Source organism: Physcomitrium patens, chromosome 1 (genome assembly GCF_059467195.1).
Source record: "Physcomitrium patens ecotype Gransden chromosome 1, ASM5946719v1, whole genome shotgun sequence".
Lineage (NCBI taxonomy): Eukaryota > Viridiplantae > Streptophyta > Bryopsida > Funariales > Funariaceae > Physcomitrium > Physcomitrium patens.
The window spans coordinates 5783916-5797242 of record NC_143410.1 but is presented as its reverse complement, the minus strand read 5'-3'; the positions used below and the strand labels follow the sequence as shown (position 1 = coordinate 5797242).

Sequence of the window (13327 nt, the reverse complement as noted above, 5' to 3'; positions counted from 1 at the left end):
ATATCTTGTAATTTTTGCAAGAGAAAAAAATATATCATTTATGCATATTTTAAAGTCTTGGAATAAATTATTTTTTAAAAAAATAGAATATAATAAATTTATTAAATAATTCATAGAATAAATTATTTATTAAATATAAAAAAGTTATTGGAGCATTTATAAGGCCAAAAATATAACATTATATTCAAAGTATCCATATCTTATATTAAAAGTAATCTTCTATTTATATCCTTTTTATGCTTACTAGATTATAAGCTCCATAAATATCTATTTTAGTTTAATCCATTTTATTAAAGGGCTTAGATATTAATGACAAAGAATAATAACTTTTTATGAATAATTTTATTGAAACCATAGTACTTGACATACATCCACAAAGATCCATATTTTTTCTTTACAAAGAATATAGATATATCAATAAGAAAATTTATATGTCAAATAAAATTCTTTGCTAAATTCTTATCAATATGCTTTTTGAATTGTATAATTTCATTCTTTGATAAGTTATAAATTGAAGCAAAAGATAATTGTGGACCATCTTGAAGATCAATAGCATAGTTGTATAGATAATATTTTGGCAAGATAAACCCATTTTCCTTTTCAAATCCATCTTTAAAGTCTTTTTATTTTTTAAAAAATATTATTTAAATATTTTTCCTTTGAATATTGGATTTGCATAAACAACAAAAATATTACACTTTTTAATTGCTTTTATAAAAACTCTAAATCCAGTAAAAAAAGACTTAATGGTTTTAGATGTATAAGATGTATGGTGTTTTCTATCAAATTTAATGATAACAAGTAATATTACTTCAAAAAAAAAATAAGATAACTAATCTATATAGAGTTATATCTTTCAAACCAAGAAAGTCCTAAAATTTGGAATTATATAGAGATCTAATGATATTGAATATAACTTAATTACTATGATATTTTTATGTTACTTATAATAGATTATTTTCATGAGTAATATCTCTAAAGAATAAGAATTGACTATCTATGATCTTTATATAAACGACCTTAGATTTTTTAATTATAATTTTTTTATACATAGCTAAAAATTCTAAATCATTAAAGCAAAAAGAGATTCCAAAATCTACTAAAAGAAGAGATTTATTTCTTAGGCATCCAAACATACTAGTACAATAAAGACACAAGAAGGATTACATATTAATATATAATCTCTTTTTTTTAATTTATGACATAGAAGAATCTATCCACATTGCCTATATTTTTTTAAGCATTTGTTTTTAGGAATTAAAAAATTTTATGACTTTGTGAAAACTTTACAAAGTTATGATTGTTTTTAGCAACTTTATTTTTTGTAGAATAAAGTAGGATTAAATTTTGATGAATTTTTTGTATTTGATAGTAGATATATATATATAGAAACTTTGTGGAATTTTGAACGTAATTATATTTAATGTGTAATATAATATTAATCTTAATTGGACAACTAGATTTTTAGGTAAATAAGGATTTCTAAGATTTTGAATGGTTTAGTAGTTGGATTTAAAAAAAAAAAAAAAAAAAAAAAAAAAAAAAAAAAAAATTATGTTTAAATTAATTTCCAACAATTGCATTAATTTTAAAAGCAAGTAGTTGGTTCAAAAACGAGATATTGATGCTAGAAGGTTTACATTGAGATTGGCAAAAGAAGACAATTAATATCCAAGTAAATTAAGAGCATTTTCTCTTAATAAATAAATTCAATTATTTTCAAAAAAATTATTCTTATTTTGAGTTAATAAATCAAGATATAAAAAGATATTAAACCAAGATCAATAATTAAATAAATAATTATTAAAATTGAAAACTTTTTGTAGAATTTATTTAAAATTTGATAAGGTTTTTAGGAATTTATTTAAGGCTTGATTAATATTTTATTGTATTCTATTAAAATTTAATTAAAATTTGATTAGACATTAATTAGAATTATGTAAAAATATTTTAAAATTTCTTATGATTATTTTATATTTTTTATAGATATAATTTTTTTATTTTTTGAAGTTTTCTTTATAATTTCTTTAAGATGTTTTAAAAATTTCTTGTGATTTTCTTAGAATTTAAGTAGGGTTTTTTTAAAGAATTATTTAAGATTTACTTGAAATTAAATAGAATATAATAAGATACTTTAGATTGGTTAAAATTATTAAAATTAGATTTTTAAACATGTTATGTATTTTTTTTTTTTTAGATTGTAAATCCTATTTCAAGATAAGATCAAATTCTTCCATAGTGAGATGCCTAATGTATTCATAGGTTTTTTTTTCTTCTAAAATAATAATGCTAATTGTCAAAAATCCAAGGCAAAAACCTATGCAAAGTGTGTTTTTTGTCAAAGGCTTCAAATTATAGTTGTTGCATAAACATTTATATTTTTTATCAAATTCTTTTTTAAATATCACTAAAAATATTTCAAAATTAGGAAATATGGAAGAATTATTTTTAATTAATGGAGCAATCTAAGACAAAGCTTGACTTGAAAGAAAGGTTCTAACTGGACCAATACAAGATGCTTTTGTGAAAAACCGTTGAATTTGAAATAAAAAAATTAATTTTTATTTAATTTAGAAAGCCACAAAATTATAAAAAAATTCCATCAAATTTCTTTAAAAGATTAATTTTTAGTTTTTTTTTATATTAAATTATAGTCTAAAATACATATATTTTTTAAATTAAAATAGACCTTAGTAATAAACTTCTTAGAATGACTTATTGAGTAGCTATTGTCATTTTTTTCTTTGGTTATTATATATGGTAATATGGAAATATTTATTTTACTTAAAAGAAGGTCTCTATCTAGACTATTAATGCTTCAAGAGTATTTATAATTGAATCCACTTTGATTATTTTGAAATTTGCCTCTTAACTTCTTTTAATCGAAATAAAACAAGAAGAAATAATCAATCTAAAAGAGAATAATTTTCAAACTCTTAAGTGTTTTAATATTTTTAAGAAGATGGATAATCTGCTTTCTATTTAAGAAGACCATATTCCAATATTATGTTATATTAGTCTTGACAAATTTTTACAAAAATATCATTTAAATAAAATAATACTCCAAGAATTCACAAGATTCAATATTTAGATATTTTTTTATATCTTAAATAAGAAATTATGACTAGGCACAAGAATAAGACTACAATGCATATAATAAGCCATTCGGATTGCTTTGTTGAGACTAAGAATTCCTTCAACCTTGACTCTTATATATACAAGGTACAAAGAAGATTCTTGAGAAATTTTCTTGATACTTAGAAATAAAGAAAGTTCCAAAGAATCTTCTATTACCATCTAAGATCCACTAGGACCTTCTACAACCTTCTTAAAGTCTACTAGAATCTATTAGGGCATTCTCAAAACCATCAAGAGCCTTCTAGAACCTTATAGGATCAAGTAGAAGCTTTTAGAATCTTCCTCTATTGTATATTTGTAATACTAGTCTCTTCTAATGTTTTAAGATTTGTCTTCTTTAAAGTCACCAACCATGTCTTTTAATAATCATTCGTATTTTAAATACTTCTTTAATACATAGATGTTAGCAATGCTAAAAGTATCTGTATATAATCCTTTAAAGATGATCTATAGAAGCTTTTTATAAAGTTGACAATCTACATTGTTTACTATTTATTTAATATAGTTGATATAACAATACTTACTCCCTCAACTTTGGCTTTATTTAAGTTCATAGTATAACATAGAGTTCATTCAAAAATATAAAAATAAGATTCTTCAAATAATATTGTCTCTAAGCCTTAGGCTCTTTCATTGCAAAGTTCATGTTTTTAGACAAAAAAATATATTATATTTAGATTTAATATTAAAAATATAATTCCTTATTTTTGATACTTTAATTTGATATTTTAACCTCTTTTTATTGTAAAAAATAAGATTTAAATTTATAAAAATATATAGATATTTAAAAACTTATATATTTGGACATTTAATCTCATTGATATTTTTAAAAATTCCTTCTTATATCTTATAAGAAATTAATACGATTATTTTATTTTAAAATCACTTATGTACCATTTTTAAGTTAGATTATAAAAAATGAAAACATCCTTTTATTTCAATATTTCCTTAGGAATTATTTATTTTTTGAAATCGCCAAAGTAAGGTATTGAGATAAATTGGAAAAAAAAAGATGCTTTGTTCAATTAATCTAAAATTAATCAAGGTTGAGTTTGTAGACCATCTCATTTGTATATTATATTTCTTTTTTCTTGTCATTTTTGTTCCATTGCATTTGTTTTGTTTCTATGCATCTTCTCCATGTGCTTGAATTACCTTAAAATTTAGGTTGGTTGTAATATATTACATCTCTTTTATTTTTTTTATTATTTATTTAGTTATATTTTTCCAACAAAGACTTTTTTATCCTTGCATTTGTAGCCTAAGGATCTCCTATACTAAAGATTGTTGGTTCCAATTCATTTTTTTATAGTAATCTTAGCTATTAAATTGAATCTTAATCAAAAATTAATATTTGCTTTATTGTAATCATACAAACTAAACTTCTTCTTAAAATCAGTAGTACCAAAGAGAGGCTAATTTTTTTTTGTCTTGAGTTCCAATGTAATTAAACTCTTTAGTTTTTTATTAAAAAAGATGTAAATTATCTTTAAAAATATCCAATGTTTGGAAATTCTTGTCATATATTGAACAATCTATGTCCATTTTGTTCTTTCATAATTTCATGCCTACTTTAATTTATTTTTATTGCTCTATTATCTAATAATCATCTTTTTTTAGATTTTTCTTTATTTTAATCACTTTAATCTAATAGCAACATCTAGACAAGTTTGTATTATATTTATTTTATTTTTAAGTAGTAAATAGAAGGTTTTTTTGTCTTATGTTTCTTTTTACCTTAAGTATCAAAATCCTATGTTTCTTAATTATGGCTCACATTCATTTTTTAGTGGTTTGTCTCTTCATTTACTACAAATTATATGGCATATTGCAAACACATTATTGGATTTATAATATTCATATCTAAAGTTTGTTCATCTAAATTAGTCTATTCTATTAATATTTTAAATCTACTTTTTGTCAATATTTCAATAATTATTTATTGTTGTATGTTTGGAGATTATTCTAAGCTATCTTTAAAGATTAATGCAATACTTTGTATGGACAATGTTATTTCCACAATGCCAAATTCTTTTAGAAAATTTATTTTCTTTGAGCATTGGCTTGAGTTTTCATAGATGTCACTAGTTTCTTTGTCCAATCTTATTGTATGTCTTAGTGAGGACTCATCTCTCAAATTATCATATTGCCTCTAACAACTACTTTCTTGTTGACTCTTTTTTTCTATTATTGATTTCCTTTTCTTTTCCTATTAATTTTATAACAATAAATTTATTTGTGGTGTTACTTACATGTTTCTTGTTTGCTTGCTGAAAGCCTTCTAAAATTGATCTTTTACTTCTTATTATAATTAGCTCTTTTATCTTTTATTTTATAAATCTTGATTTTTTTATTTTTTTTATTTTTTTTTTGCCAATTAAGATGAGAGCTATAAATCAAATTTTTTCCACTTTAAAACATCTCAAGTTGTTGCACTTAGCTTTTTCCAACAAATAGATAAACCTTGATCAATTCTCAAATCTAAAAGACATCTTTAACTACTTCTATTAACGTCTTGATTGTTTTTTGTAGTTTATTTGTATTATTTATCGAGTATTCTAGATAGCAAGTTGTAGATTTTTGTACATACCTAAGAATTGTTTTGCCCTCCTTTTGTAAAACTCCTCTTTAATTTGAGTTGTTTTTGAGTTTCAAATTACCTTGGAATCAAAATTAGGATCCTATGTTTAAAAGATGTACATCACTATAAAGGTACAATAGGAAAAAATGAAGATTTTCCTAAGTATGTCTTTTGTTTTTTACTTTCAAATAGAAGAAGTATCTTCCTAAACTTTTCTTTAATTACCATAACTTATATAAGTTAAGAAGCCGTTTTACACATTTCTTCCAATAAATAAAATAAAATAAAATAAAAATTATAGCATGATTGATTATTTATTTTATTTCAACATAAACTATATTTAAATCAATTTTAACCTTCTTATGTTTTGATTTTTAAAATAAGTAAATAAATAAAATAAAAACAAAAAAAATAAAAACAAACAAGAACAACTACAACAAGCATAATTAGGTCTTTAACCACTTAAAAGTTGCTCACCAATGTAAAATCTTGTTGGATGTGGCCTATCTTTCCCAATAAACAATCCAATGTTGACAAAGAGATATTGTTCTTCTTGCATGAAGAGTGGTGTGGACTTCATTTTGGCTTCTCATCTCCCTTGAACATTGATTTGCTCTCTAAACGGAGGCCACTGCTTTGCATATGATCTCATTGTGTCAAGTGTACAAGAAAATCCTAACAACTTAAAAACCCCCCCTTGTGCTGTCAAGGTTGCAGTCAAGGTTGCCTATGTTTCAGCTTTCTAATGCTCCACTCTTGTCAAACTAGGTGGGCGCAACAGCCACGCCTGCTATTTTTCTTCGAAGGTGTAGAAACAAAAAACACGGAGATCTCTCCTTCTCGGTCATCGATTCTCCAAGTAACCTATGCTAAGAATTTGATATTAAGCAGTGCAATGACTGATGTGGACGATTTAGTATTTAGTGATTCGTCATCCGCCCACTTTCGGGACATGCATAATGTGCGACGAGCAGATTGTCGCACCTCCACCCTTGGCATCAAACCTCACAGAATCCAACCTTAAATGCGGAATTTACTCAGTGTTTGAACAAAAGTTTTTCTGGACATCCTGGTTGTCGAAGGTGGATCACACTGGAACCATCTAATATCTCCTGGAATCCACAGGGGTCTCGATTCAAGTCATCACAATGTGGGCCATGCATGTATCTCAGCTTGTAAGTCAGCAATAGCCACATGTGACGTGATTGCGTTGAAGCCGCAAATTTGCCCAACAGGAAAGAAGATATTGAATCAGACGAGAGTCCACTCCAAAGTGACCACTTTCTGCGACTAATATGATATCTTCAACTCTAGTCTCTTCTTGTTTTGAGGACCAAGTGCGCAAATGGTTTTCATGTATGAAAACCTCGACTACGATATTACCATTACAGGTGCAACCAATGTTTTCAACCCCACGACGTGCCTATCCTGTACTGATTACAGGGCCCTTCAAACAGTGATGACAGAGCGCTTGAACACTTGACCAATATTGAAGGGTCAAGTGGTAGTAACCACTAAGGTTTTCAATTAATTAATTATGTACATACATTTCTTGTGTTCCAAGTAATTAGTAACCTTTTTCATGAGTCCAACAGCTAGCATCAAAATTGACGCACGCAATGACTGAAGAGAACAAGGTAATATTTGTTCATTTGTCCGTCACCTCCTTGCCGTGTGATAAAATGCACGACAAAGCAGGCTGTTGCACCTCTACTCTTGGCATCAGAATCTGACAGAAGCCAACCTCGATTACGTCGTACAGTCACTGCTCGAGCAAAATCTCTATTGGAATTACCATATGTAAAAGGTGCAACACAATGGTACCATTTAATATTATCCAGGAAACATGAGATGATCGATGTCATTGCGGAGTTTCAGAGCTTGCTCTTTGTAGAAGTTGGACAAAAGCCTGCTGCCACAAAGCATCCAGCTCATCAGTGACCGCATCCGAGTTTGAGGCTTTGGACTGTCGTGCCATGGCCCTGCAGCCGCAATCTCCTTCCAATACTCCGGCCAACATTGCATTTGTTCGGGCTGCTAGTTTAGCATTGTTCGGCAGCGCAATCAATTTGCGCATAGCTGTTTAGCCACATTAAAAGTTTAGAAGTGTACCCTTTCAAAATCAAAAAATTAATAATGTAACGTCACATGATTTTTTCATAATTATTTTAATTGAATTAGAACGTAAATTGACATACATTTGCATTGTTTTGAAGACCTATGCAATACACCAATGCAGTAGACCAATGCAGACTGTAGCTGCTCACCTTTCAGAGCAAACAACGATCTGCCTGTCGCGTTTGTGAGCCGCACGTCAAGAAGTTGCAAATCTGGTATCGCTGTCGAAAACCAATATTGTGGGGTTCAGTTGCTGCAAGTTATAATAAACGTATCCAACAAGATAGGTTTGTAGATTCACTTATAATTGCAACGTGGGCCAAGCATGCATCTCACCTAGCAAGTGAGCAACAGCAACATCCGTGATTTGAGTGGATTGAAGCCGCCAATATACCAAACTGGAAACAGGATATTGTCTCAGAAGAGTTTCTACTCCATGGTGACCACTTTCTGTAACTAACTTGATATCTTCGACTCTGGTCTCGTCTTGATGGGAGGCCCAAGTGTGCAAACGGCATCCATACGTGAGAACCTCTACCAAGCTGTCACCGATACAGGTGTAACCAATGTTTAAAGCCCGAAGACGTGTCAACCCTGCACTCATTGCAGGTTCCTGTCAACAGTGTGGAGAGAACTCTAAAACACAATTAATAATCAAGGGTCAAAAGATAATATGCAGTAAGGTATAAAACTGAGAAAGAGTTCACGTAGACACTGAAAAGTATTAGACAAACAGCACAACCCAAACATGAGGAGAGTAGGACGTGGAAATAATAAGGCAAGGGCGAAACAGAAGGCGCAGTACCGGATACGATGTAAGTGGCAAGATTGTCAGTCATGGCCGATACATTTTCGACATCTAAGCACTGCAATTGAGGTAATTCTGCACTCACATCATTCACAGACTCACTCTTTCAGATTATGCCATTCTACATACCCTCGAGGATAGCACAACATGCACGCAAAAACACTAACTAATTTTGAAAAGTCTTCATCAGATTTGTGTCCTCTGAAAGGCACTCCAGGAAGGTAAGAGATGATTAAAATATACATTGTGGGCCGCCAATAAGACGAAGAACTTCAGTGCAATGTGGTGGACATTTGAAGGATGATACTGAAAAGGAAGAGAAGAGAATATGAATTTCGTGCAGTATACAATGAGTTACCGATCAAAAAGGGAAAAAGAGATACCATACCTCGAATATAGAGAAGGGCTTCGGGAGGTAAGTGCACGCAATTTCGCAAAACCAGGCACTCCAAACAATTCAAACCTGCAAATCAATTCAGATCCAAATTCGGGTGAAGTACAATGTATTTTACAACCTGAGTAAACAAAGTGCACGCAATTGGCGCTATGGATGTCTAGTGGGTCCTCTAATCGAAACTTAAGTTAACAATCACACGAAAAGAGAGAACCGACAGTATCCAACCACAAAAGATTCAGGGTTCAACGAATTAGTAACATACCAGGAAGAAAATCGAGGTTCATGAGCCATGACCATCCTCTCAAATCAAGCCGCACAAGGTTAGGCAGAATAGAAATACATTGCACACCCCTAGAATTTATCGGCTGCACTCCACAGAGACTCAAATTTTGGGGATTCCAGGAAGCCTCGCAGACAAATTTCAGCTCTGATAAGGATGGAGCTGGAAACCTCCTTAGGAAACCTTGAAGAAGGGTTACAACAAGATCGTTTGGAATAAAACGGAGCTGGTGTGCAAGCTGAGGCAAAATTAGTGTCGCTTGATGCACGCAGAGCTGCATGAGAGACGGCCTTTCATACAGATCCGTGCGCCGTCTCTTATTTGAGGCTTCATTTTCAAGAGTTACAGACTTCCCATCAGTTGGCTCATAATACTGCTTTCCAGTTTCAACATCAGGAAACCTGCAATTCAACAAGCTTCTCTCCATAATCTTATATTGCACGAAAGTCTCCTTCACATTTCGAAACGAGATAAACTTACTCTAAAATCCTCAGAGAGATCTTCAAAATTAGGCTCGGATTTCTGTTCTGACTAACACTAAGCCCCAATGTCCAGATTCTTCAATTTCCAAAAAATCTCTCAGACAACCATTGCTTGCCAATTTTTGGATAGCTCCCACGAAAGCAATAAATCTATCGTCTAGTTGATAATCAACGTAGCAGAATATTGCCACAAACCACCGAAAAACAACAACTCAACTAAAACTTCCGCGACAACTTTTCCCTACCCAAAACCTAATTTCCTTAATTTCCGAGTGATTTTGAATGCTTACACCTCACCACTCAGAAACAAAACAAAACTATTGAAAACGACTCCGCAAGTTCACCTTCGTAACCACATGACAACCGCCCCACCTTTTCAACGTTTCGATTTTCAAAAAACTAGAAAAGATGCAACGTCGCTAGGAGCCGAACCAAAGCGAGGTTACAACCTAAGTGACAAATCAATCAAAGCATTCATCACGTCAAGGTGTTTGTTAAATCTTCAACAGCCAGCAAATTATTATGAGTGGTGACCATAGGCATAGAAGAGAGGCCAGTGGATTTGCCATGAAGGCATTTCGGGTTTGGGCGATATGCCTGAGACGTCGGTTTGGCCGCGTTGTGCGAAGCCAGCATGTTAAAGAAGCGTCCAACAGAGACACTAAACTCTTTTTTCTCTGTGAAATTAACCACTCTGGGTTCTAAAGCAGGAGAAGGTGGACTGTGTTAGACTTCGGCACCCATACATAACTTTTTAAGAAGAATCAATGTGCACTCCAGGAACACTCGCTTCACAAGAACCCGATTCCATGTGCACAGAACTTACACTAGGACTATGCGAATTGTCCACAAGCGGAGGTTGTAATTAGAAGTCAATAGTCAGATGGAAGAGGAAATTGCGCATGATTATGGATTTAAGCCTCTTCTCCAGCTTTTAAAGGATTCTGAAGACGAGTTGTCCTTCAGTGACCTATTCGACCCTTCTTCCGTCATCTTACTACAGTCTCAGACGTGGATTGCGAAGGCTGCATCAGTATTCCAGATGAAATAACCGAAGGGTCTAGGGGAGGGTGAGTTGATTCTACTACCTCACAGCTGTTCACGCTTTCAGAGACTAATATGGGCTTTTTACTGGAGTAGTGTAGGTTCAACTCAAAAGCTAAACATTAGCGATAATTGTGCACGACAATTCCCGACAGCAAAGGCAAGGTACAACTACACGATAATACATTCTGATTCACCGGAGGGTCTTTGATTGTTAGGGCAGTTCAAGTAATTTTGCAAGGCCGTTTGAGGTGCTTTAGGACAATGAAAACGTTCAGATATCACTTTGAAAATTTCTGCTGCAACTGACCCATTGAGTTCACAAGACACGAGACATCATACACTCCATAATCACTACTCCATTATACAAAACTACATCATACACTTCCAAGTCAAAACCATATGGATGAGGGCACAAACTATTACAAAATGAAATCGGCGCCAACGGAAGTCACAAAGAAAAACACAAACGCCAAAAAGACATCCAGCTCAGAGAAAAATACACCCCACAATAGCTAGCATGCCAAGCCTGTTTAAGTATCAGGAATTCGTATCATGTTGGAATTCGCTAGATTCAGTTACGTGAAGGTACAAGACTCGCCTGCCTCCATCCTCAATAAAGTGAAACGACTAGGAGTTAACAAACACAACAGACATGAAGATCTAGGCAATTTGTTGCGATTTGTTCAGGATAACTCCCTCGTACTTAACTTGGAACCACTTCATGGCATCCTCCTTGGTGACACGGTGTTGAATACCAACACGGGATTTGGCTCTCCTCCTTCGGCCCACTCTGTATCCTGGGCGTTCCAGGACAACGTAGAAATCCATACCGTAGATACCTGTGGAAGGATCGTACCTGAAGACAAATGGGCATGAATGTTGAGCCACGGGTAAAAAGCAAGAGTTATCTTTCACTTAGTAGGATGCAATATAACTGATCAGTTGGTGAGATGCATTCCTCCGATACGAAATAGATCTTCATTCTGGAGGAAACGTATTTCAGAGGTCAAAAGGGCTGGCCGAGCGATGAACTTACTTAATGCCGAGATCGATGTGCTCTTGGATACCGAATCCAAAACATCCGGATTCACTGAAGTTGCGGCGCAGCAACTCGTATTCCTTCACCTTCAACCCACTTTCAAGGAGCTGCATCGCCTTCTCACCACGAACGGTGACATAGCATGCAATTTTCTCATTACGCCTGATACCAAAGGATCGCACAGTGTACCTTGCTGCAAAGCGGATGCTCGTGTAAGAAAAATAAATTAATAACTCTGAATTTGCTTCCAAAGGTATGATTGCCATTAACCCTTATTTGAGAATCCATTTATGAGATATCATGAGGCATGAACAAGCATAAATACGTACCCTTTGAGAAGACGGGGGACTGACCGCTCAACTGCTCCAACACCTGAAAGGAAAATGAAGCATAAATGAGGGACCAGCCCCAGCCCATCTTACGACCATCCGCTTGACGTGAGCAAGCGAACAGGCTTAAGAATGGCAGAAGTACTGACACAAATTACAAAGAAGTTAAACCTAGCTAACAGCAATCAATGGACATACAAAAATAATCTGCAAAATACCTTGGATGCACGAGTCAATCTGTCTCCACTCTCTCCCACGGAGATGTTGAGGACAAGCTTCTGCACTTTAATCTCCCGCATGGAGTTCTGCATCTTCTTTTCTGAAGCCTGTGCAACGCAGAAACCATACCATAAGCAACTCAGAGTTCACGCCCCGAGGATACCGACATCACAAAGTAGAACCCTTCCAGTGCAACTTCCAACGACAGTTACGATGTCTGGCCGTCTAAAATCAGCTGAAAGGAAGCCACTATCGTTTACAAAACCATGATCCTTCACCACAATCGACTGGTCCCTAAATACCGATAACCCTAATTTAGTAAACCTAAGAATTCACAGCATAAATACGCTCCACTGCGAGTTATCTTATCGAATACTCCACGATTACATAAATCCGTTTCAACGTGAAGAAAAGAAACATTCAACATTAATCCCAGATTGAACTGCCGCCCTAAACCCTAAACTCAATAATCCACCTGACACCCAAGATCTATCACCTCCATTCCAGAAAATGAGAAATGGGAAATCGCAGAAAATCATAAAATAAACAAATAAAACGAAAGCCATAGAGATGGAGAAGAATCATTACCATAGCGGCAAATTTTGCTCACAGCGCTACCGACGACGACGGGGCCGAAGACGAGAGAAAGAGCGCACACGGATCCGTGTTCTTCTTCTTCACAAGCTCTTGGTCGTAGATGGATGATACATATCGGACGATATTGGATGAATACGTGGAAATAGGTGCTCCCCGGACAAACGGGATTGCCTGTGACCTGAACCCGCGACCATGGTCTGTGCAATTGACGGACCAACAGAAGCATCAGGCCGGATATAAAACTTATCGCAGGGTATACACAGCGAAGTTCTGGAGATGGACCTCGATATGG

The 13327-nt window shown here is 33.1% G+C and overlaps 2 protein-coding genes across 4 annotated transcripts; both read right to left on the bottom strand.

Annotated features, from left to right (window-relative positions):
* Positions 1 to 7190: 7190 nt before the first annotated feature.
* Positions 7191 to 10770, bottom strand: LOC112285951 (uncharacterized). 3 transcript variants are annotated; one of them, XM_024527392.2, is made up of 7 exons: positions 10631 to 10770; positions 9305 to 9723; positions 9034 to 9108; positions 8643 to 8720; positions 8174 to 8431; positions 7987 to 8058; positions 7191 to 7798 (listed from the first exon to the last, which is right to left on the bottom strand). In XM_024527392.2, exons 2-7 carry the CDS (start codon positions 9600 to 9602, stop codon positions 7581 to 7583), a joined length of 999 nt encoding a protein of 332 aa, XP_024383160.1. In that variant the 5' UTR covers positions 9603 to 9723; positions 10631 to 10770; the 3' UTR covers positions 7191 to 7580. The 3 variants fall into 3 exon arrangements, with proteins under 3 accessions (XP_024383160.1, XP_024383151.1, XP_024383144.1); XM_024527383.3 differs by lacking the exon at positions 10631 to 10770 and adding an exon at positions 10177 to 10487; XM_024527376.3 differs by lacking the exon at positions 10631 to 10770 and having other exon boundaries at positions 9305 to 10591.
* Positions 10771 to 11380: 610 nt separating this feature from the next.
* Positions 11381 to 13074, bottom strand: LOC112285970 (large ribosomal subunit protein uL5z). The gene is made up of 5 exons (XM_024527404.3): positions 13027 to 13074; positions 12438 to 12545; positions 12220 to 12262; positions 11888 to 12083; positions 11381 to 11707 (listed from the first exon to the last, which is right to left on the bottom strand). The coding sequence occupies exons 1-5, from the start codon at positions 13027 to 13029 to the stop codon at positions 11512 to 11514; spliced, it is 546 nt and encodes a 181-aa protein (XP_024383172.1). The 5' UTR covers positions 13030 to 13074; the 3' UTR covers positions 11381 to 11511.
* Between the last annotated feature and the right edge of the window lie 253 nt (positions 13075 to 13327).